Consider the following 26856-nt stretch of genomic DNA (forward strand, 5'->3'; position numbering starts at 1 on the left):
TCTACGCAAAATACCCCATAATGTCAAAGTGGAATTTTTTTCAGAAAATAATTTAAAATGAAATTACAAAACTATCTAATTTACATAAGTATTCAGCCCCCTGAGTCGAGTCAATACTTCGTAGAAGTGTCTTTGGCAGCGATTACAGCTTCGAGTCTTCTTGGTTACATCTGTATCAACTTTGCACATCTGGATTTTGGGAGTTTCTCCCATTCTTCCCTGCAGATTTGCTCAAGCTCTGTCAAGTTGGACGGGAGCGTCAGAGAACAGCAATCTTCAAGTCTTTCCAAAAATTCTCAATGGGATTCAAGTCTTTCTGAAGGAACTGTATACATGTACAGCAATTGTATATTATTGAAAATTGTGACTTTCCTCGTCGGTGTTTCTTGGACGATTGTATTTCCCGACAAGAAATTAGATTGGTTCGATTAATGTGAAAAAGGCAGGAAATTAAACGAGTACAGCACTCGGATAACCAAAATCAAATAGACCTAACCAACTCATACACCTAGTTTTGCCATAACTTGTCCACAACTTTTTGAGATATCCTGATCGATATTGTTTTTGGCCTCATCTCTCAACTATTTTCATATCACAATGTCAAATATAGAATATATAGATTTGGCTAAGCCTGGTGTTGGCTTAGCGGTTAGGGTGCTAGCTTGGGATCCTTGGATCCTGGGTTCGAATCCCGATCGATCGCTGAATTAACGCCAGGAGGGTTGACTCAGCCTGTCATCCTTCCGAGGTCGGCAAATTGAGTACCAGCTTGCTGGGATGAATGATCCCGGTGTGTACCCTGATTTAGAATAGGTACACCGTATGCCTGCGCATCGTAAGAGGCGACTAAGGGTTGGCGCCAGGAAGGGCATCCGGCCATAAAAACATTGCCTCAAACAAGGAACCATGATTGTCATGGGGCCCGCAAGGCTAACCCCCGCTCTAGCGGGGAAAATGGCCTTAAAACGATCATTCATTCATTTTCATATTCCTCATCTCTCAATGGTGAAGAATCACTTTAAAAATTCTCTGATCCGGATATGTATTCGGATCTTCACCAAAATCGAATCGATTCGTCCTTGTCAAGTGCCCAACCTCTCCACCAAATTTTGCCCAAATCGTCAACAACTTTTTGAGGTATTCTGTTCGCAAACAAACAAACAGACAGCCAGCCAAATAGGGGTGAAAACATAACCTCCGTCCAAAGTAAAAAGTTTGACCTCAACTGCAAATGACATACGATATAAAAAAGCAAGATCCTTCAGTTTCACCACCAAACCTCCCCTTCACCATTTTCTTCGGCCTATCCTGTATACATTATAAGTAAATGGCACCATGCAGTGTTCCTTTAACCCCAAGGATGGAAAAATCTAGAGTGTCAGGCTTATCAAGAAACTTGCACACTTTATACATGAAAGACAAAGGGAGATAGCAATGAGTGTGGAGGTCTACGATGATAAAGACAAGTTCTAAAAATGGAATACCAAACAAGCCGTAAGACGTGTAAGGATTTCTGGGATGGTAGCTGTGCTGGCAATAAGCTGCCTCGTCCAGGATTTGTTCCCTTTTGGAATCAAACCGGATTAAAACTGCACAGTGCACATGATGCGGATCATGAAACTGCAATTCTGAATATGTCGTCCTTCGGATGGCTGTCACATCCACATTTAAATCATGGACGATAGGCACAGCATATTCTCAAGGGGAGTAGGCCATTGGGGATTATGGCCATAATAACCTAAGTAAATTATCTGCCGACAGATTATAATCAACCTACATATCCCATTTGAATGGGAAGTTAGATTAGGTTAATGAAAGGTAATGGGTTTTGTGGATAGAAGGTAAGTAAATGGGTGCAAATTTGGGGCATACATGGTGGGGCAAATTTTGCCCAAATTGTCCATGGTGGGGAAAATGGCTTCTCGGCGAATCCATCGTTTACTTGCATACCCATGTATATGTATGTGCATGCAATAGGCTTGAAGTGTTGGCCTGTTCTGATGGGTGAGGCTAATACTACTTCATAAATGGAGTCCTTGTGAGCAAAAAGGAAAAATCATTATAGATGACGTGGAATAAAGAGCCATGCACTAAACCGAAATCTCTACTGCATCTCTTGATAAGTCAGTGTTAACATGATGAACGACCAATTTTGTTTGTCTTGTGTGCTCGTTGGGGTACAGGTTGGAGGGGCTCCATGGTGTTTGGATCCACACATGGACCCCTACTACCTAATCCTCTTTTCCAAATGCTCTTCTACAAAATACGAGCTAACGTTTTCAAACGCTTCCTTGCAGACTTGTACTTACTGGACTTATTGTAAGTTTACGGGGCTGATCGCATTCCACCACGGCTGCCCAGCAGAGCGAGACAACCACGCAGGGAGATCAGATTCCGCACGTGACGGCCAGACCGGAAGTGGGCCGCCTGGGAATGGTAGATGGGGTGGAGCCAGGCACAGAGGGTCGTACGCCAAGGGAGAGCACGAGCATCCGTCCGGAGCAACAGGATCAGACAAACAGTCCCACCGGACCTTGTTGTTGTGAGTTCCACATCATCGCTTATATATCACGTTCTTCGAGGAACTCAATCGTTTTATCCACATATTCCTACCACTTTCACCAAGCACACGACTACAACCGACTCATTCCCACCTTAGGAAGAGTTTTTGGTCCAGGCTTTTCAGGAACCAGCTGGTTCGGCTCTACATTTGACTGAAGCTGGCAGGAATTTAAACAGTTGTTGCTGAGTGCCGGCAATAAGTCGCTTACTCTTTGCCAAAGACAAGATGGAATGTTTAATGCTAGCAGACGAATGTTAAATGTGAACAGACGGGGCAACTCGGCCTAACGTCCATCCAAGGGACGGTGCACTTTGTGAAACACCGGCCTTCCAATTAATAATTGGGTCAGAAATCGAACACGGAGTAGAGAGGTCAAAGGCAAGTGCACCATGGTACCTCTGTAGCATCCTGTTGGACGACAAGGTACCAAGATGCTTTCTTTTCTCAACTAATGGTATATATATATATATATATATATATGTATAAATAAGTAGTGGGATTGATAACTAAATAAAGATAATTAAATCGAGACAATTTAATGGATAGGCAGACAAATTGATAAGTACAAGTAAATTGATCGATATAGGTTAAATAATACAACCCTTCAGAAACGGTCATTCTCTGAGGACCCCATTTTGAAACGCAAGTTGTTGCCAATTATAATAAAGCAATGCCAAGAGGCCGACAGTGAAAGAATGATGGCTTCACAGAAGTACCCCATCCACGACAAACAAAAAGGTATACGGAGTAGTTTTTTTATACACCTGGCTGCTCATCTTAGGAGTCATGCAGCATTGCGCTCGTCCGCACAATAATCGGTCAGGTAAAGCCGGCCGTCTTGCCGGATGGGTGGTTTGTTCCTGTCGCCACAGGGAGTTACACACAGCTCCAATGTTGCACCCAAACCCCTCAGTTTTCCCTTTTAAAAGAAAACGCCTTGTTCCAGTTCTCCCCCTCCACGTCCCAGGACGGACATTTGGCAGCGCTCCCCAGGTCCGGCTTCAAATTCAGAACCGGGCTTTTGTAAAATAACAAAGCAGACACAGGGCAGGGACACAGCTATTCACCATGTCTATTCTCAGCTAGAATGCTGGAGGTTCCAAGGCTAGCGATATCATGGAGATTTTTTTCGTTAAGGACCAGGTTTATGGAAAACCATTGCAGAGGTTAAATCTGCTCAAAACCACAACGAGAAACTCAAGGAGAACCCTTCATTGCCACATGTCCAACTCACAACATTACCTGTGGAGCCAGAAATCCCATGTCCAACCAGAAACCATGTCCAACCATGTCTAACCAACCTGTGGAGCCAGAAATCACATGTCCAACTCACAACATTACCTGTGGAGCCAGAAATCCCACTCTCCCCCCAAATAAACCCAGCATAAACTGGACCCCATTGTCAATAGCTTGGTGAAACCAGCCGACACAGTCACATTCAATTACGTACGTCCAACTTAAAGAAAGCAAAAACCTCTGGAGCGTCATGCACCACGACGGTATCCAAGAAGGCTGCGAGACTGCTAAGCAAATAGCACACAATACAGTGTGCATCGTTTGTTCATTAGCTAAAACATCTCGGCTTTCGCTCACCTGCCGAGGGAGCATTTTCAGAGCGACCTGTGCCTCAAATCGGCTGCGATAGCCTTTCAACTCTTCCATGTGGAGCAACTTAATATGTACAATAATGATAAATAAAAATATGAGATCCCTTACAAAGACGTTCGACGCAGGAAGCCATTAGGCAGCTTCAGCCTGCACAATGTTGCCAACATCAAGCAAGGAAGTGGCACGTACCTCCGCCACTGAAGGTGGATGGAGGTGGTGTTTTTACCGCAGTCTGTCGGCATTTTTAACCCAGGTCCAAATCCAGATCTGACCTATCAGTGGGATACAAAATGTAAACTGGTCAGCATGGCGGAGGTAAGCGCTCTACAGAGTGCCGTTCTTGTTTAAGTCTGTGCTACGACCTGGCCGGGGTCCAATTTGATTCAGACTCGGAGCGACATCCCAGACTCAGAGCGGATGCTCGAACCATTCCCCCACTGAGTCAAATGACATAATGGTACTATGGAATACTTCTCTGAGAAGGCTAATGTCGATCTGCATAGGTGGACAAGATGATCGTTGGATTCTATCAACAGAGTATGTTATAACCGCCGTGTGAAACTGAGGTACGGCTGCCATTTTGAGCATTAGCCCTTTGTCAGAGCACAAAAATTAAATAAAAGTCTTTTTGGTCAAAGCCTATCAAAAAGGCTTCTTCCTCAACTTTTATATACTAAATAATCCACTTTTATCCAACACAAGTAAAAAAAAATAATTGCAGAACAGGGATTATCTCTGGAGACTTGCAGCCAACAAGCGGCCATTTGTGCAGCTGTGGTCCATTTGTGGGAAGCATGATTCAGGTCATGACATTCAAGCTCTAGTCTCCTTCCACAACAGCACTCCGGAATGCCAGGCTAATAAGTTCCATTTCTATTAAAACTAGCCCTGAGATGAATGAGACACAGTGTTAATATTACGATTAGAAAGAGCCACACAGGTGCACGCGACAACCTACGGGACACAAGGAATTCGGTCACGTTACCTGCCACAGGGAAAACTCTTGGAGAACATACCACAAGATCTTTAATATTCATAATTCATATCACCAGCTTAATATTAGACATTCTCCAAAGAAGGCATGCTCTACCGAGCAGCACGCCCTGCCAGCACTGCACCAGATGTCGGCTTTCACAGGATCAGGTTCCACCTTGGGCCAAGCAGAGGAAGAAACAGCTCAGAAGGGAGCAAGCTACCGCTGGGCTAGACATCCTGCTGCTCTCGAGGATTTATTCTTGTTAAAAAGAGCGAAAGTTAACAATCTCCTAAAATTGAGAAATAAACCTTTTAAAGAAACAGCAGATTTTGAAATGTGATTACACACAGGTCTAGTAACTTGGAATTGTAGTTATCATTCGTAGCAACGAACCGGCGTAGTTCATTCGCACAGGTCAGTGAAGAGTGCGATGGGTATGTGGGCCAGCGGTGAATGATCGGAAAATGGCCGAAAGTCAGATTCTGGTCCCGTGAAGGTGCAACCATGAACCACCCTGCAATTTGCTAAACCTACTGGGGAAAAGACCCAAATACCTTCATGCTTAAACAAAATGGTAGGTGGTACCGAGCAAACAGCAGCCTTGTGATTGTTTGGTAAGCAGCCATAAAAATGTTCTAAATAATATTAATGAGGCAACTCTGGCTTGCATCTTAATGCCCTGACAGAAACCATCGGTTTAGGATATGCACCAGAAACCATCGGTTTAGGATATGCACCAGAAACCATCGGTTTAGGATATGCACCAGAAACCATCGGTTTAGGATATGCACCAGAAACCATCGGTTTAGGATATGCACCAGAAACCATCGGTTTAGGATATGCACCAGAAACCATCGGTTTAGGATATGCACCAGAAACCATCGGTTTAGGATATGCACCAGAAACCATCGGTTTAGGATATGCACCAGAAACCATCGGTTTAGGATATGCACCAGAAACCATCGGTTTAGGATATGCACCAGAAACCATCGGTTTAGGATATGCACCAGAAACCACCGGTTTAGGATATGCACCAGAAACCACCGGTTTAGGATATGCACCAGAAACCACCGGTTTAGGATATGCACCAGAAACCACCGGTTTAGGATATGCACCAGAAACCACCGGTTTAGGATATGCACCAGAAACCACCGGTTTAGGATATGCACCAGAAACCACCGGTTTAGGATATGCACCAGAAACCATCGGTTTAGGATATGCACCAGAAACCATCGGTTTAGGATATGCACCAGAAACCATCGGTTTAGGATATGCACCAGAAACCACCGGTTTAGGATATGCACCAGAAACCACCGGTTTAGGATATGCACCAGAAACCACCGGTTTAGGATATGCACCAGAAACCATCGGTTTAGGAAATGCACCAGAAACCATCGGTTTAGGATATGCACCAGAAACCATCAGTTTAGGATATGCACCAGAAACCATCGGTTTAGGATATGCACCAGAAACCATCGGTTTAGGATATGCACCAGAAACCACCGGTTTAGGATATGCACCAGAAACCACCGGTTTAGGATATGCACCAGAAACCACCGGTTTAGGATATGCACCAGAAACCACCGGTTTAGGATATGCACCAGAAACCATCGGTTTAGGATATGCACCAGAAACCATCGGTTTAGGATATGCACCAGAAACGACCCTCTGTAGGCTCCGATGTGCTGGGAGTGAGTGGCCCGTCATATTGAAAACAAAAGAACCAAAAACGTCTCTTCCCCACAAACAATGCTCTACCTCTGATGTCACCAACCTCAAGCTGGATCCACCTCAACCCAGGTCAGCGGCATGGCGATGGAAACGCCCACCATCACCATGGCAGCGCTCGAACTGAAGTACACCTCAGTTTACCCAGGAGACTGTACGCATAATGGCAATATATTAAATATTATATAACAATGCAAAACGAGCTTCAAATCGAAGCCTCAGATTATATAGCACTACTGTAGCTGTGCACGCTGTTTATGAAACGGGTCCGATGAGTTTTTCCTGCGATTGCTATAAATATTTAACAGGCCACATTTCACATTTTTACAAATGCCATATGGGAGAAGCAAATTACAATATGAAAGAAACAAAACCGTTTGGACCTTCATGCCATTCAGATGGTGAGGAAGCGGTTGAGAAAGCCAGTCGGAAATTTTCTTCAAAGTTCTAAAACTTAATGCCCACAAAAGAGGTTACAAAACAAAATATCATGGTGCTGTACAGCGATAGTATCTGTACAAACAAAAAGATGAAGTGTTTTGGATAAAAACAAACTTTGGGGTCTGTAAGCAGTGCATGTAACCAGGTACAATGCTGTTAAGGATAAAGGGCCGACAGGATGGCCTAGAGGTACGCACACTAGTCTCTAAGCTGTCTAGCCTGGGTTTGAATCCCGACCCAGCTATAAACTGTAATCCTGGTGTTTCACAGGCAGGGTGAGACAATGTGAGCACCGTCCATCAGATGGACATAAACTGGGCATCCCGTCTGCCGGCATTCGTCCGTGGACATTAAAGATTTCACGGTGTCCTTCTGAAGATTAAGCGAGTTATCATCAGGACCGTGGCCAAATTCCAAGTACTCGTCACCTTCCTAGCCAATTCATGAAAGACTGGCCAAAAAGGTTCCCGGGCCAAACCTACAAAAAATTGAGAGCAATTAGGGCTGTTAGAGTAGTAGTAGTAGTGGGAGTAGTAGTATATTATAGTATATTATACTACGACCAAAACCATTACCCATTACCCAAAATAAACAAGTATATCAAAATATATTTATATAAACTCAATTTAAAGATTAGCCACTTCTTTTGGAATCCACTGAAAATATTTGGAAGCGGTAAAAACTAGAACTGCACTCGGTAGAGCACATACCTGCATCAGGCTGAACAGTAAAAGTTTTGTATCCCACTGATACGCCAGATAACGATCTGGATCTTTACCAAAATCGAATCAATTCGTCCTTGTCCCACACCCAAGCTGTCCACCAAGTTTCGTCCAAATCCGTGCACAATTTAAAATACCGTGCTATGTTGTATGTCGTTTTTGGGACTACCTGTCAATGGTGGAGGAACTGTACTGGTAGCTCTATATGTCTCATCAGGCTACTGCTGTCGATCTCAATGATGATTTGTTTCATGTTAATCATTTTATGGGTCGGCTTAAATGGCCGCCTGAACATGCTGAGTAGTAATATGGATCATCCTTCTTTTAATGCCAAAAATATTGCATACTTAGCAGAGAAGCTTGATAATATACAAGGTAAGCTTGATCTCACAAATCACTTGTATGATATTTATCGGAATCCTGCTGGATTTAATCAAGGATAAATCTACAACAAATACACAAACTACACATACAAAGCGTCCTCCCCGCTTCTTCCCCCTTCCAACACTCACCTCCATCTCCCCCAACCTTCTGCCTCGCTCTTCCCCCTCCTCAAATAACACCTCATTGTGCCTCACCCAATCAGCATCAAACCTATTGTCCGCCCCATCCTTCCCTTTCTCCGAGCTATTCTGAAATCTCTGACACACCTTCAACAGCTCTCCCTACCTCTTCCACATCTTACCATACCCCTCCTCCCCCCTGTTCTGTATCCGATGCTCCCCCTTCCTCTTCATTAACGGTATGGACCTCAAACATCCGGGGCCTTCGTTCAAACTCAACTGATCTCTCCATACAGGTTGCTTCTGACAAACCAGATGTGATCTGCTTAACAGAAACTTTCCTCCTTCATGATGTCTCTGATTCCTTAGTATCTCTCCCGGGTTACTCCCTCCTCCGGTATGATAGACCTGAGCCTCGTCCTGGAGGTGGAGTTGCTATCTTTATCAAAAACTCTCTTCCTCACTCGCCCTGCACTGCACTGCACTCTCTCCACCTCACCCCCAGGAATACCTCTGGCTACGGCTTCCCCTTCGCTCCCACCTCTTGTTCATATGTGTGTTGTACCGTCCACCAAACAGTGATGACTCCATCTACATCTCGCTGTCTGATAATATGGACCAACTTCTGTCTACTCATCCTAACTCTCTCTTCCTCATATGTGGTGATTTCAATTGTCACCATGCCAGTTGACTGGGTGTGGGTACCTTTCTCACCAGCCATGGCTCCTCAGCAAAGGACTTCTGCGACTCACTGGGACTGACACAATCTGTCAATTTCCCGACCCGGATCTCAGTCAACGGAGCATCTTCTCTTCTGGACTTGGTTATGACTAACTTCCCTAAAAATGTCTGCTGCTCTTCTTCTGCTCCAATCGGCTCATCTGATCATGTGCTTGTTAAAGTGGACATATCTCTGACCATTCTCAGGAAGCCTGCTCAGCGTCGAAGAGTCTGGAATTTCACTCAGGCCAACTGGCACGGTCTTCAAGCAGCCTTCAATCATCTGGACTGGTCTCCCATCTCAACCACCTCTGACATCAACTCATCCTGGGAATTCTTCCAAAGTAAATTTCTCTCTCTCATGCACAGATTTATCCCATCTCGTCTTCAGTTGTCAAACCCTTCCTCCCGTCCATGGTACACGGTATCTTGTGGTGAGGCTGTTGCCAGGAAACAACTTGCCTTCGTCTACTGGAAAGCAAATCCAACGGAAGGAAATCTCATTTCCTTTCACAAAGCCCGAAACAAGTGTGTGTCCACCCTCAGGAGAGCCAGGAAACAATATCTCTCCGTTCTCAAGACCGAACTCTCTTATCTGTCTCCCTCTTCCAAATCCTGGTGGCATCTGGTCAAATCTGTTTCTGGTGTTTGTTCCCCCTCCATCCCCTCCCTTACCTCAAACGGCTACACAGCTGACTCCGCACGTGAAAAAGCTGCATGCCTCAACTCTGTGTTTGCCTCTAAATCTTGTGTCCCAAACCCATCCCTCTCTGTACCCACCGTACCCAGTCGTACCCAGCTGCTCCTGGACTCCGTGTCCTTTCCTCCTGACAAGGTGGAAAGTTTCTGTCAACCCTCGACTCTGATTCTGCAACTGGACCTGACGGCATCAGCCCACGGGTCCTAAAATCCTGTTCTTGCGCTCTTTCACTCCCTCTCTCTGTTCTCTTCACCCTCTCTTTTGCTCAAGGTCAACTGCCATCTGCTTGGAAATCAGCCAACATCACCGCTTTGCACAAAAAAGGTGCAAAAACAGATCCTAGCAACTACAGACCAATCAGCCTTCTCCCAATTATCAGCAAAGTCATGGAATCCATCATTGCTTCGGATATGAAATCTTTCCTCTTCTCCAATGGCTTGATCTCTGATCATTAATTTGGTTTCAGACCAGGTCACTCTACTCTGGACATGCTGCTTCTGCTGTCTCAACAATGGATGGAGGTCCTCAATGCCAAACAGGAAATTAGAGCTGTCTCCCTCGACATATCACGTGCCTTCGATACGGTCTGGCACCCCGCTCTGCTCACCAAACTCTCCTCCTTTGGTACCCATGGAAATCTCCACGCATGGCTGGCAGACTTCCTCTCTAGTCGTAGTCAACGTGTGGCCCTGAATGGGTTTCTCTCATCTCCTCTTCCTGTTCAGGCTGAAGTTCCCCAAGGCAGTGTTCTGGGCCCTGTGCTTTTTCTGGTCTTCATCAATGATCTCTCTGACTCTCTTGAAAATCCTCTCTATCTCTTTGCTGATGACTCCACTCTCTGCCGCTCCATTCCTCATCCCTCAGATCGGCAGTCTGCAGCCTCCTCACTCTCTGCAGACTTGGACAAAATCACAGACTGGGCAAACAAGTGGAACATGTCTTTCAATCCTGTCAAATCTCACACTCTTACGATGTCTCTCCGAAAAGACCGACTGGACAACCCTCCCATCTACTTTCTGAATAATCCTCTCCAAGAAGTTCTGTCACTCAAGCTTTTGGGTCTCACTATCTGCCATGATCTTTCCTGGGAAAACCACATTTCCAAGCTGGCCTCCAAAGCCAGTCGCCGACTGGGCATCCTCCGTCGTGCGAAGTCCTTCCTTGGCACACCTGAGCTCCTCACCACATACAAGGCTTTCATCCGCAGCTCAATGGAATACTGCTCTCCCCTCTGGGCTGGTGCTCCTGCCTCACACCTAGCTTGTCTTCACGCTGTTGAAACCAAAGCGTTCAGAATCATTGGAATCTCCCGCGATGACGCTATCTCCGAGGGCCTTTCACTTACTCACCGCAGGCAGGTTGGTGGTCTTTCCATCTTCTACCGACTCCTCTCCGGCCTTGCTCCCCCAGCTCTCTCTGGGCTCTGTCCCCCAAATATTCCTGCAGGTCGCACAAGATCTGCCTGCAACACCCTCTTATGGTTAAACTGCCAAAATCAAGACTCTCTGCTCACCTTCACTCCTTCATTCCTCTTTTCTCCCACCTCTGGAACAAACTCCCTCACTCTCTTCAATCCCACTCCTCCCTCCAGGTCTTTAAAACGGCTGTTCACCACCATCTCTTATCTTCCCCAATTCAAAACGTTGATCTTTTCTACCCCCGCTAATTTCACCCAAAATGCACTTTTTTGAGGTGACTTTTGTCTTCTTTCCTGGAAGTTCTTGGTGTCCTTGCGTTTTATACCTATCCTGCCTCCCCCCAGGCCCTCTCCCTCCCACACATCTCCCGATGTCCCTGCTCTCAAATGTTGTGTTTGTGTGCTTCCTCCCCTTCTGTCCCCATCTTGTCGACAGCTCCCCTTTTTATATACTTTGTTTGCTTGTTTGTTTGATTTGTTTGTTTGATAAATGTTAGCTCTTTCACGAGCCTCGACTCTGTATACAAAAAAAAAAAAAAAAAAAATAGAAAACCATACAGGCCCCGTAGGACTGGAAATATTGGTGGTACCAAGCCATGGTGTGACCAAGATTGTCATTCAAAAATGTCTTAATATCTCAAAATAAAAAAGAAACTCAAAAAATAAATAAATAAATAAACTTCCACAGGTATATCTGAAATTTAAAATGATGCGAGAAGCCACTAAAACAATATCTCTGCTAAATCCAAGTGGACTGATGGTGACGTTTCTGCTGAACATATTTTGGCTTTAACACCCAAACTCAAAAATAACAAGTCTTGTGGCTGATGGCATTATTAACATTTTTTCCAAAAATTTCCCAGTTTTTGTTGGGTTATTATCTAACAAACAGTTGGGTTATTATCTAATTTGGTATTGAACTCAGGAATAGTTCCCAGTGACTGGTCCATTGCTATAATAATACTGTAGTATAAAAATAAAGGATCTATTGATGATCCAGAAAACTGCAGCATAACCTTTTTCGAGCTGTCTGGGCAAGCTGTTTACTGCAGCAATAAATGCGAGGCTATAAACCTATGTAGAGGGCTGTGGTATCATAGGCGATGAGCAGGCTGGGTTTAGAGAACGGTTCAGGAGCCGAGACCAGATATTTGCTCTACATTCCATCGATTTGTGTTCATCCCATCGAAAGATGTTGTATATAAAAGTATTTTTACCTCCACCACCGGAGGTGGATGGAGGTTATGTTTTCACCCCTGTCTGTCTGTGACCAAGATATCTCAAAAAGTTGTGGATGGATTCGGACGAAATTTGGCAGAGAGGTCGCGTATTTGACAAGGACGAAATGATTAGATTTTTGTGAAGATCCGGATTCGGCTACTATAATTTTTTAAGTGATTCTTCACCATTGGGAGATAGGACCAAAAACGATACATAGCAGGATATCTCAAAAAGTTGTGGTGGATTATGACAAAACTAGGTGGATTAGTTGAGTATGTGATAAGTACAAGCCGATTCGATTTTGGTTCAGGTCCGAATCCAGATCCGGCCTATCTGTGGGATACAAAACGTAAACTATTCAGCCTGGTGGAGGTATGCACTGTACCGAGTGCCGTTCAAGTTTAAAAAAGCATTTGACTTGATCAACAGGTCTTCTCTATGACAGAAACTGATTTAAACAGAGTTGAATGGAAAGGTTATCAATGTTGTCTATAACTTGTACTTAAACATTAAGTCGTGTGTTAAAAAGGTAATTATCTATCCCTACCCCCCAGCCCTCTCCCTTCCACAGATCTACCAATGTCCCTGATCTCTACTGTTGTTGTGCTTGTGTGCTTCCCTGTCTCTTCCCCTCCCTTTATGATGTTTTATGTGTCTGTTTATGTTTTTTGTGTTTAATGTGTTAGCTCTTACACGACCCTCGATTTTGTATACAAATAAATAAATAAAACTTATTTTCATGTAATGTTGGCGTACGCCACGGTGAAAACTTATCCTATCTTATCTTTGCCTCTTATTTAAACGGCTTTGAATACTTTGTCAGTCGCCATTACAAAGGCTTAGATTTTCTTGGTTATACACAACAACACACAACATGCATTTTAAAGGCCATTTTCCCTGCTAGAGCGGGGGTTAGCCTTGCGGTCCCCATGACAATCTTCTCCATTTTGCCCTATTTTCTGCATCTCTCCTTGTTAACCCCCTTGCCCGCATTTCTTCTTCCACAATCTTTAGCCAAGTCTTTCTAGGTCTTCCCCGTCTTCTACTTCCTTCTACATTCATTTCCATCACTCTTCTCAACCAGTCACTTTCATCCTTCCTCAACACATGACCAAACCATCTCAACCTGTTCCTCTTCACAGCATCAATCACAGGCTCTATTCCCATCATCTTTCGCAATTCATCATTTGTCTTCCTCTCTCTCAACGATACTCCGCACATCCGTCGAACCATTCGCATTTCCACCCTTTCCAACCTTCGTTGCTGCTCTACGTTCATTACCCATGTCTCGCTCCCATAAATCATAACACTTCTCATACATGCAGCATACACCTTTCCCTTCAGCTTCAACGACATTCCCCTCATCATCAGCACGCCACTCAATTCCCAAAACTTCTTCCATGCACATCTCACTCGAGCAACCGTTGCCGAGTCTGATCCACCTTCTCCATTCAGCATGTCTCCGAGGTAGCAAAATGTTTTCACACCTTCCAGCTTCACGCCGTCTCCAAGATCCAACTCAACATTTCCTCCATCTGCAGCTCCCTCTGTGCACATCTTACATTTGAATGTAGCTGCCACACTGGTTAATGACCCTCTCAGGCCACTACATTTTTGATGAACCCACTCAGCGTACATTGTACATTGAATGGAGTTCACTCCGACACCCTTCCTGCACACAGCACAGGGCCACGTCCCAGTTCTTTCCACCTCACCACATGCTTTACCACTTGCCATCACCTTCGTCTTTCTGATATTCACCTTCAGACCTTTTGTCTCCATACATTCCTTCCACGTGTTCATCTTTTCCTTCAGTCCATCCATACTTTCCGCAATCAACACCAGATCATCTGCATACAACAACTCCCACGGTAAACCCTCCTTTACGTTCTGAGCCAGCACCTCCATCACAGCTACAAATAGTCGTGGACTTAGTACCGACCCCTGATGCACTCCCACTTTCACCTCAAACTCACCACTGTTCCCGTCCTTCATCCTTACAGCTGTGCGCGCTCTTTTGTACATTGCCATAACTACTCTGATCAACCATTCCTCCACTCCTAACTTCCTCAATGCCCATGTCAATACTTTGCGTGGAACCCGATCGAATGCTTTCTCCAGATCAACAAACCCAAGAAACAACTTCTTCCTCTTCTCCATGTACTTCTCCTGCAACTGCCTCACAATGAAAAGCGCGTCTGTCGTTCCTCTTCCTGGCATAAATCCAAACTGCATTTCGTCGATCTTCACTTTCTTCCTTATCCTCCTCTCCAACACCCTTTCCAATACCTTCATTCCATGCTCCAATAACTTTATCGCTCGGTACAAGCCACACTCCAGAGGGTCACCTTTCCCCTTGTATAGAGGGACGAGGGTACTCAGTTCCCAATCCACTGGAATGCGGCCTTCTTTCACCACCAGATTACAGATCTCTGTCATTCTCTTCACACCCCAACTTCCTGCTGCCTTCAACATATCTCCCACAACTCCCGTCGGCCCTCCCGCTTTTCTACCCTTCATTGCTTTTATCGCTTCCTCAACTTCCTTCTCAGTTATCTTCTCTGCCGGTCCTAAAACTGGGTTACTCTCTATGTTGCCATCCCATTCATTCTCTGTATTCAACAGCATTTCCATATATCTTTTCCATCTTCCTTTAATTCCATCTGGGTCGACAACGATTTGTCCCACTTCATCCTTCAAGCAGCTCACCCCCATCACATCACATCTCTCTTTCGCTATCTGCTTTGCAATCCTGAATACTGCTTTCTGACCCTCTTCCGAATCCAAGCGTTCTCCGAACATTTTCCTACATGCCTCCTGCGCCATTGCTACCTCTTTCTTTGCAGCCTTCTTGGCTGCCTTATAACTTTCATGCTCTGCTGTTTCTGCTCCCGTACCCTTCGCCTAACCACTCCTTGAACTTCTTCCTCTTCTCGTCAATCCTCTTTCCAACTTCATCATCCCACCACCATGTTTCCGAGTGCCTCGGTGGTCCTTTTGTCCATCCACATACCTCACCAACGGCTCCCAACAGACTAGCTTTCATTGACATGCAACCACTTTCAAGCTCAACCACATCATCCTCGTTCCTGCTAAGCCTCTCTTTTAATGCCTCCCTTACTGTCACCTCTTTCAACCTCCACACCTTCATTCTCGGTTGGTACTTCACCCGCCGAGCTCTCCTCGCACCTTTCACCCTTACGTCGCAGACAACCAAGTGGTGCTGTGAAACAGCCTCCTCCCCCGGGATCACCTTTGTGTCTCGGAGGTGCCCCCTATCTCGCCTACGCACCATCAGGTAGTCAACGGTTGTCGCCGACCCACCTGACGTGTATGTAACAAGCTTATTATCCTCTTTCTGGAACTGAGTATTACAAATCAACAAATCAGCTCCATCAGCAAACTCCAAAATCCTTTCACCTTCTCCATTTCTCACACCATATCCATAACCCCCATGAACTCCGTCAAAACCATCCATACTCCTTCCCACATGTCCATTTAGGTCTCCTCCTACCACAACAACTTCCTCATCTTTCACGTTTTCCATCAGCTTCTCTATCGCACACCAGAACTTGTCCTTCTCTTCATCGCTTCGACCAACCTGCGGAGCATATCCCGAGATGACGTTCACCAAGAGCTTTCCAATCATCATTTTCACCATCATCAACCTATCACTCACTCTAGTCACACTCACCACACTGTCTACAAACTCCACAGAAAACAGGACACCAACACCATTCACGCCCTCCGGGCACCCTTGCCACACAAACTTGTATTTCTGTCCCTGCCTACCCTTCACCATTCTCACACCACTTCCCTTCCATCTCGTCTCTTGCACACAACATATGTCCACTCTTCTTCTGACCAATACTTCCACCACTTCTCCTGATCTCCCTGTCATTGTCCCTACATTCCATGTCCCAAACCTCAGAAACCGATCTCCACTTCAGGCTGTACCCTGCCCACATGTAGTTGTAATTGTCATGGTTCCCTTTTTGAGGCAATGTTTTTTTTGTTTTTTTTTATGGCCGGATGCCCTTCCTGACGCCAACCCTCTTTGTCACCTCTTACGACACGCACGGATACGGCGTACCTATTCTTATCCAGGGTACACACTGGGATTGGTTATCATGTCAATAATTTCCTGAGTGATGCTGATATAGAAGTTTTTCTCAGGCTGTATGTGTTACTTTATGCTGACGACACAATTGTGATGGTTGAATCCCCCGAGGAACTCCAGCGTATTCCAAATGCAGTAAGGGATTACTGTGAGCTTTGGCATTTGACTGCAAATAATTTCCAAACAAAAGTTATTTTTTCAAGTAAAGTCCAAAATTTTCGAAATTTTATTTTTGGTAATGACAAAATAGAAGTTGTGAGTGATTATGTATATCTCGTCTGTACTTTTAACGACAATGTAACAAGTTCTTCTTGTAACATTTTAACAAGGCCATTTACAAAGAAATATCTCAAGCAAAAAGAGCACAGTGTTCCTTGTTACAGAAAGCATGCAGACTGAATCTTCCTCTTGATATTCGGTGTGAGCTTTTCAAACGAATGGTGATGCCCATTTTATGATATAGTTGAGGTTTTATTTTTATTTTTTTGGATACAAGGTCGAGGCTCGTGTAAGAGCTAACATTTATCACAAAAAAGACAAACGGACACATAAAACATATTGTAACGGTTTTGAGAAGTGGGTAACGAATTTGAGAAGTGTAACGGTTTTTAAGAAGTGTAACAATTTTGGAGGAAGTGTAACGAATGTAAAAAAGTATGGTTTTGTTATGTGTAAACACCCTCGTAATGTAAATAATGGTCGCAGCCGTCCTCCTAGTTAATTCCATGAAACTTACACGCAGGCAACGATATATCTTTTTAAATAGTGTATTTCCTTATTCTATGTAGGCTAAATATGTGTTTCCCACTAGATTGACTTTGCATTGTATCAAACAAAATAAGCGTAGGCCCTTGCAATTTCCCCAAACATCTCCGCTCTCCAAAGTTCCTTTCAAAAGGGTGCGAGTTGTGTTCAATCCCGCAAGCCGCCATTGCCCATGTGCTAATCTCGGAGAAGAAAGGTGTGTCTCCACCTCGTCATAGAGGGGAGGAGTGAGCCAGAGGGTCGCATGGCCAATCAGCACCGCGGTGAGCGACCCGGTAGGCGTGCCCTCGCAGCCGGCGGCTTGATTCCGCCCCGAGTTATAAAAGGGACTGTAAGGGACTGCTTGACCAGATGACCTGGGAGAGGAGCGAAGAGGCGGCACCAAGAGGAGCGGTGAGATGCGAAACGCTCCAAGCCAAAGAGGAGAGGTACTCGGAAAGGAAACCAGCTTTGGAGAGACGTGCTGAAAGGAGGGAGACGGCTCCACCAGAAGGAGAGGAGCAGGTGTGCCTGAGCCAGCGCGTGACGTCTAAAGCATCGGCAGCGGATACGCGACGAAGGGTTTTCCCGCCAGAACCGCGAGGAATTGAGAGCTGCTGCCTCCGACCTTGCCTCCCTCTCCAGCAATCCACCTCAAGCCCTACCTGCCTGCAATATCCCCTGTGTAAGTGTGAACGTCGTCTGTCCTACTCGTTGTCTTGGGATTAAGTAAATTGAATAGAATAAGCTAACGATGCACTGTGTGACTGCTTTTTCCATCCATTGCTTGTAAATAATTTTGGTCGCTCTTCCTTTTTGCTTGTGTGTGTATAATAAATCTGTTCTTCCTCCGTACTCTGTCTTCTTCTCTTTTTCCTTCTCTTTCGGTCGCTTTAGAGGTTTCCCGATTGAATATCTGCGGTGCGATCTGGTCAACGTCGGGTGGAATCGGGTTCTAATCGGGGAGTAACTGTTCGGACGCGGTAATACACCACCGCTCGGTCAATATAACATCTAAAACCGCGTCTGTAACAATATGATAAAGGGAGCGGGAGAACAAGATGGAGAGCAGGGACATCGGGAGATCTGTGGGAGGGAGAGGGCTTGGTGGGAGAAGGCATGTGAAGGGGGGGGGGGGGACAGGGGGGAGGTGGGAGAGGTAAAAAAAAAAAAACACATGGATTTGGGTTTGGGATTCTTGCAATACAATTGCAATTCTTGCAAGGTGGGGAACCCGATCGAAGCAAGGGTGGAAATCACTCCATTTATGATGCCAAAACGTCTGATGCACCACGTGGAGATCGGTTTCTGAGGTTTGGGACATGGAATGTAGGGACAATGACAGAAAGATCAGGAGAAGTGGTGGAAGTATTGGTCAGAAGAAGAGTGGACATATGTTGTGTGCAAGAGACGAGATGGAAGGGAAGTGGTGTGAGAGTGGTGAAGGGTAGGCAGGGACAGAAATACAAGTTTGTGTGGCAAGGGTTCCCAGAAGGCGTGCATGGTGTTGGTGTCCTGTTTTCTGATGAGTTTGTAGACAGTGTGGTGAGTGACTACAGTGAGTGAAAGGTTGATGGTGAGAATGATGATTGGAAATTTCTTAGTGAACGTCATCTCGGGATATGCTTCGCAGGTCGGTCGGAGCGATGAAGAGAAGGACAAGTTCTGGTGTGCGATAGAGAAGCTGATGGAAAACGTGAAAGATGAGGAAGTTGTTGTGGTAGAAGGAGACCTAAATGGACATGTGGGAAGGAGTATAGACGGTTTTGAGGGAGTTAATGGGGGTTATGGATATGGTGTGAGGGATGGGGAAGGTGAAAGGATTTTGGAGTTTGCTGATGGACCTGGTTTGTTGATTTGTAATACTCAGTTCCAGAAAGCAGATAATAAGCTTGTTACATACACGGCAGGTGGGTCGACGACAACCGTTGACTACCTTGTGGTGCGTAGGCGAGATCGGGGGCACCGCCGGGACACAAAGGTGATCCCGGGGGAGGAGGCTGTTCCACAGCACCACTTGGTTGTCTGCGACATAAGGGTGAAAGGTGCGAGGAGAGCTCGGCAGATGAAGTACCAACCGAGAATGAAGGTGTGGAGGTTAAAAGAGGTGACAGTGAGCGAGGCATTAAAAGAGAGGCCGAGTATGGTAGAGGATGATGTGGTTGAGTTTGAAAGTGGTTGGATGTCAATGAAAGATAATCTGTTGGGAGCCATTGGTGAGGTGTGTGGATGGACAAAAGGACCACCGAGGCACTCGGAAACATGGTGGTGGGATGATGAAGTTGGAAAGAGGATTGACGAGAAGAGGAAGACGTTCAAGGAGTGGCAGAAGGCAAAGGGTATGGCGGCAGAAGAGGCAGAGCATGAAAGTTATAAGGCAGCCCAGAAGGCTGCAAAGAAAGAGGTAGCAAAGGCGCAGGAGGCATATCGGAAAACGTTCGGAGAACGCTTGGATTCGGAAGAGGGTCAGAGAGCGGTATTCAGGATTGCAAAGCAGATAGCGAAAGAGAGGTGCAATGTGATGGGGGTGAGTTGCTTGAAGGATGAGTGGGACAAATCGGTGTGGACCTAGATGGAATTAAAGGAAGATGGAAGAGATATATGGAAATGCAGTTGAATGCAGATAATGAATGGGATGGCAACATCGAGAGTAACCCAGTTTTAGGACTGGCAGAGTAGATAACTGAGAAGGAAGTTGAGGAAGCGATAAAAGCAATGAAGAGTAGAAAAGAGGGAGGGCCAACAGGAGTTGTAGGAGATATGTTGAAGGCAGCAGGAAGTTGGGGGTGTGAAGAGAATGACAGAGATCTGTAATCTGGTGGTGAAAGAAGGCCGCATTCCAGTGGATTGGGAACCGAGTACCCTCGTCCCTCTACACAAGGGAAAGGTGACCCTGTGGACTGTGGCTCGTACAAAGCGATAAAGTTATTAGAGCATGGAATGAAGGCATTGGAAAGGGTGTTGGAAAAGAGGATAAGGAAGAAAGTGAAGCTCGACAAAATGCAGTTTGGATTTATGGCAGGAAGAGGAATGACAGAAGCGCTTTTTATTGGAAGGCAGTTGCAGGAGAAGTACATGGTGAAGAGGAAGAAGTTGTTTCTTGGGTTTGTTGATCTGGAGAAAGTATTCGATAGGGTTGGTTCCACGTGAAGTAGTGACAAGGGTGTTGAGGACGTTGGGAGTGGAGGAATGGTTGATCAGAGTAGTGATGGCAATGTATGAGAGAGCACGCACAGCTGTAAGGACGAAGGACGGGAACAGTGGTGAGTTTGAGGTGAATGTGGGAGTGCTTCAGGAGTCGGTACTAAGTCCATTACTATTTGTAGCTGTGATGGAGTTTCTGGCTCGGAATGTAAAGGAGGGTTTACCGTGGGAGTTGTTGTATGCAGATGATCTGGTGTTGATTGGGGAGAGTATGGGTGGACTCGAGGAGAAAAACAAGTGGAAAGAATGTATGGAGACAAAAGGTCTGAAGGTGAATATCGGAAAAATGAAGGTGATGGCAAGTGGTAAAGCATGTGGTGAGGTGGATAGAACTCAGAAGTGGCCGTGTGCTGTGTGCAGGAAGGGCGTCGGAGTGAACTCCATTCAATGTACAATGTGCGCTGAGTGGGTTCATCAAAAATGTAGTGGTCTGAGAGGGTCATTAACCAGTGTGGCAGCTACATTCAAGTGTAAGGTGTGCACAGAGGGAGCTGCAAATGGAGGAAATGTTGAGTTGGATCTTGGAGACGGCAAGCTGGAATTGCGAAAGATGATGGGAATAGAGCCTGTGATGGATGCTGTGAAGAGAAACAGGTTGAGATGGTTTGGTCATGTGTTGAGGAAGGATGAAAGTGACTGGTTGAGAAGAGCGATGGAAATTAATGTAGAAGTAAGTAGCGGATGGGGAAGACCGAGAAAGACTTTGCTTAAGGTGGTGGAAGAAGAAATGCGGGCAAGGGGGTTAACAAGGGGAGATGCAGAAAATAGGGCAAAATGGAGAAGATTGTCATGGGGCCCGTAAGGCTAACCCCCGCTCTGGCAGGGTAAAATGGCCTTAAATTGCCGGTTGTTGTTGTTGTTGTTGTTGTCGTTTTTGTAGGAAATAGAAAATGAAAGTACTGATAGTTGGTATCCGGAGCATCTCCTGTACAAATCAGAGCCAAAAACAAATGATGATGCTTTCAAGCACTTGGATGATGCAGAAGGAAAGGGCCTCCATCAAGCAGGACACAAAGCCAACAGAGCTCAAAACGAACCATAGTGCATGCAACAGCTGCTCGGGTGATCTCAAGGGTGCAAGATATTGGGGCATCGGTCCACCATTCCAAAAGGTCACAGGTGTGAAAACTCGGTGAATATGTTATTACAATATTAAATCAAGTTAATTAATTACACAAATAAACGACATAATTCACAGCCAAGCGGGGTGAAAGGTGTTATAGTGTCAACGGCCTCTTTCGTTATCCAGTTCATGTGGGTTTCCTTGTATACACACACAACCTTTGACTGATGTTTCGCAACTTGAATCATTGCAGTTTTTGGTGTCATGAGAAGAAAGAATTTTTTTTTTTTGCAAACAGAGCAACACAGAGGGAAAAGCGATTCAGAAGAGGAAGCGAGGAGGCGAGAAGAGACGACACATCCACGCTGCCAAAGCAACTACCCTAGAATGCACACCCATAAATAACAGCGCTCCACGCACATGTGCATTGTTATTTGTTGAATATTTTTTGGGGGTTTATGAAGCTGAGGCTCATGCAAGAGCGACAAGATATGGACCAGCTTGGTGGTGGAGTGGATAAACTATCCCTCACTGGTGTCAGTTCGATTCCCATCACTGCTCAGCGGGGGATTTCCACACCCCTATGGTGTGGTGACCCGTCCAGGATTGGTTCTAATAGCCAGGGAAACGTTTCCCAGCTCTTCCTGAGCACCCCGTGGCCTTCAGCCCAGAGTATGGGCCTCTACCACAAACACCAACACATGTGTATTGCACGCATGGCTGTTGGCCTCGCAGGCAGATATCAAACATATGCACAGCCTGGATTGAATGACTCGCAATTGAAATGGTGTGCAGCGTTTGAGCAACGAGGAAGTGGAATCTTTCTCCACAATCACAGTGACCCACGTATCGGTCAATATCATCGTAGAACCTGTCACGAATACCTCCACTCAATTCTACCAGCCTTGGCAACACAAGTCAAACCTTAACGTGCTCCTTCATGAACCTTTCGGTAATGTTTGTACAACATTGAGAAAACAAAGAAAGAAAGAAAAAGTCTCCAAATTTGGCCCCAAAATAAAAGCATCGTTTGCTCACGACCAAAAGTACAATTATGCAGTTTTCTTTGGCTTACAGTGATCTAAAGCTTATGGAGGTTCAGCACAAACTGTGTATCGTGTGCGGGACAAGGACATCAGGAGACATTAATGTTCTTTCACTTGAAAATAGATAACACATATGGGATTTGAGTCTGGGGCTCCCACATCATGAGCAGGGGTCTCATCAGATGGGAACTCTACAAGGCTGATGTTGGAAATTAACTTTGAAGTTGAAATGGAGCTCAAACAACGAGGCTTGAATGAAATTAAAATAAATAAATGATTAAAAGTTAAACCCAACCACATTGAGGTTATTCATTTCAAAAGGCTGAACGAGGTTGTTAAAAAAAAGGAGATTTTTTTTTTTTTTTTTACTTTTCTCTCTCGTCCATCTGTGGAAGGAGATATTCTATAATAGTACGGATAAGAAGAGGAGAGGGGAGGATCATATTAAGGACCGAAGACTCCCTACGTAGAGCAACTTGTGAGCCATATATAGCTTTCCACAAACTTGTACCATCATAAAACTACTACTACTACAACTATGACTCCAAATATCCCACCTTCTTGTGGGGTCGGCTCGGGAACATTTTTAGCCCAAGTCTTTCACGAACTGGCTGGTCAGGCCTGATGTCTGACTGAAGACGGGAAGAATTTGGATTTTTATCAGGGTGCCGGCGATACCTCGCTTACTATTCATTCACAAAAGACACCATGGGATCTTTAACGTTTAAAAATAAACTGTTGGCAGATGGGTCGTCCAGTTCGTCCTTCCGATGGACGGCACACACATCGATGGTTTTGGCTTGGTCGAGATTCAAACCTAGGCGAGACAGCTTGGAGGAGAGTGTGCATACCTCTAGTTCAAGCTATCTCAACTTATATCCTCAAATGATTAAATTCATAAAATAAGTATATAAAATAAGAATAATGAAATTAAATTAATAATAAAATAAGTAATAAAATAAATAATAAAAGAAGTAAATAAAAATAAATAACTCGGCTTGATGGACCGAATGACCTCCTCTTGGATCAAAGTTCCCTGTGTGTAAATAATAAATAAATAAATCAATGCACTTACATGAGCCAAACACAATTTCACAATATGGGGAATTCGTCAAGGTGATGAAAGGACTCTATTCTCGGAATGCTTCAGATATTTCCTCATTATGAAGTCCAACTTGCGGTATTACGTATGTCCGACTATGAAGTCACGAAATGAATTTCCCTTGGATTTGGAGTCCGTAACGTCTTGTCCGTAACTAGTCCGTAACTTGTCGATTTATACCCTGAATTTAAATGTTTGATAGAGAGCCGAAAAGTTTGGCTTTTATCATTTCTTTTACAATTTTTGGAATTTAAACTGAAGGATTTAAACGCATGGGGGACGACTATGACGTCATAAGAGTTTCAGACCCAGGGTCTCCATTCGAGGCAACTCAATACAAATGGAAATTTTGGAAGACGTCATCGATGTCTAAATCAGTTGAACTTGTATCAATAAAGATTCCAACATTTTCATGAGCCTCGACCTCTGTTTAAAAAAAAAAGTTTTAATTGAACGATTCACTCTTACTTTTCCCAAGCTGCTCGTATCCGATGGCGTGGTGGGTTCAGGCTGCTCTACACTAGAGTCCTTCTCCGAAACCTTGTCGTAGAAGGCCGACGCGGACAGGTCCTCGCCGATCGCCGAGTCGTCGAGTCGCGTCACCTGGGCCACCTGCGCGCCAGGTATGCCCGTCCGCACGTACTCCTCCTTGCACTCGAGGCCAAGGCGCTTCAAACAATCGTCCGTGTCCGAGTCCACGACCAGCAGCACGATCTCCTTCTCCTGCTCCTTGATGCGACGCACCACCTCCTGGTGAGGCTCGTTCTCCACGTTGTAACCGTTCACGAGCACCAGGCGATCGCGCGCGAGGAGACCCGCACTCTCCGCCGGGGACCCAGACTCAACCTGGCGGATGTACTGGCCCGGTCTGTTTTTCTCGCTGTGCAGGTGAAATCCGTAACCGCTTTCGCTCTTTACCATGTGGCACAACCGCGGTTTAGGCGAGTCCCAAGTCATGGTGAAGAATAAGCGCCGAAGATCCGATGACCAAAGTGCCACGAGTCGCAAAGCTTCCACCCGTGATGCCGCTCTGATCCGGACTGCTTGATGCTTGTATTTTTCGCTCGCTCGTTCCCTCCCCGAATGCCTCAGCTCCTCCCCTCACGTAGGCTCCTCCCCTACTAAGCCACACCTCTTTTCTGACCTATACGTAACGCGCACTTTGAAGCGCTTTCCAGGGAGAAGTTTCTGATACATTAAATACAACAAGTCTTTTCACAAATATCTCCTTCATTCGGATCATGCGGTCAGTCATTTATTTCCGTTCGCGATGTGGCCACAAAAGGTGCCAAGAGTTGGCACCTTTCATGGGGTCAGCACCTTGAACTGAGAATTGCAGATTTGTGTATGTCTCACGTGGGCGTGGTTCAACTCTGACCCGTAAGGACTAGCCACTAGGCGTGGGCGTGGTTCACCTCCGACCCGTGAGGACTGAGCGCGGTTCACCTCTGACCCGTGAGGAGTAGGCGTGGATGTGGTTCACCTCTGACCCATGAAAGTAGGCGTGGGCGTGCTTCATCTCTGATCCGTGAGGAGTAGTCGTGGGCGTGCTTCACCTCTGACCCGTGAGGAGTAGGCGTCGGCGTGGTTCACCTCTGACCCGTGAGGAGTAGGCGTCGGCGTGGTTCACCTCTGACCCGTGAGGAGTAGGCGTCGGCGTGGTTCACCTCTGACCCGTGAGGAGTAGGCGTCGGCGTGGTTCACCTCAGACCCGTGAGGACGAGCCACTAGGCGTGGTTCACCTCAGACCCGTGAGGACGAGCCACTAGGCGTGGTTCACCTCCGACCCGTGAGGACTGAGCGTGGTTCACCTCTGACCCGTGAGGAGTAGGCGTGGATGTGGTTCACCTCTGACCCATGAAAGTAGGCGTGGGCGTGCTTCATCTCTGATCCGTGAGTAGGCATGGGCGTGGTTCACCTCTGACCCGTGAGGAGTAGGCGTCGGCGTGGTTCACCTCTGACCCGTGAGTACTAGGTGTGGGCGTGTTTCACCTATGACCCGTGATGATTAGGCGTGGGTGTAATTCACCTCTGACTCGTGAGGACCGTTCCTAGTCCATCATCGCTACAGCAGTCAGACGTACATCACACTGCTCGTGGGAATTGAAACAACATGAACATCCCATATGGATGTCATTTCTGCAAATCCACCGCCACCGCACGACCATCTGCGGTAACTACACCAGGGTTTTAAAACGCGGCGGATTGATGCCCAGATGGCCCAATCGAACAACGAAGATGGAATGAAAAATCACAAAGAGGTCGATATTTGGAATTCAACTGGGTGACGTGCGGTCTCGAACAGTGACGTTTTTTTTTCTGAATGAAGTCCGTTATTGTCCCTATGAACGCTTAATGGGAATCATGGGACAAGGACAACTGCATGGAGCATGACCGTGGACCCAACGTCACAGGTCATGGGGTTGGTGACATTGCAGCCACCTTACCAGGTGACTATCGAAAATGGTACCAGCTGATTGGTAATGGGTGGGTATTGCATCAGCGGCATAGCTGCACCCAAAGAAAATGATTCAACCAACAGCCATCGGCTGCATATAAACTACCACTGAAACGGAGGTGGATACTTCGAGACCTGGGAAGACACCGTTCCAACTTCTGAAACCTTAATCTGGAGATATATATCTCTCTCTCTCTCACACACACACACACACACACACACACACACACACACACACACACACACACACACACACACACACACACACACACACACACACACACACACACACACACACACACACACACACACACAAAGAGGATGCTACAGAACGATGTACCACCTCCTACTAAACAAGGCCATACTCGAAAATTGAAATACAAGAAGAACAAAATTACCCACAGCATGGATAGACGACAATAAAGATTTTGATAGTGTCCCACATTAACAGATGATGCAATGCATGCAATTGTACAAGATAAATCCCCAAATAATCAAACTGATAGAGAAAGCAATGGAG

General features: G+C 45.8%; 1 protein-coding gene across 1 annotated transcript in view; it reads right to left on the minus strand.

The window, feature by feature from the left end:
- The window catches only part of LOC137426868 (Na(+)/H(+) exchange regulatory cofactor NHE-RF2), a 71485-nt gene extending 46528 nt beyond the window's left edge, over positions 1-24957 (minus strand). Inside the window, exon 1 of the mRNA XM_068115844.2 lies at positions 24347-24957. Within this exon, the coding sequence (XP_067971945.2) occupies positions 24347-24835 (489 nt within the window). The 5' untranslated portion in view covers positions 24836-24957. The remainder of the gene's footprint in view (positions 1-24346) is intronic.
- Positions 24958-26856: the final 1899 nt, after the last annotated feature.

The sequence above is a fragment of the Myxine glutinosa genome, chromosome 5 (assembly GCF_964187855.1).
Source record: "Myxine glutinosa chromosome 5, kmMyxGlut1.1, whole genome shotgun sequence".
NCBI classification, from domain to species: Eukaryota; Metazoa; Chordata; class Myxini; order Myxiniformes; family Myxinidae; genus Myxine; species Myxine glutinosa.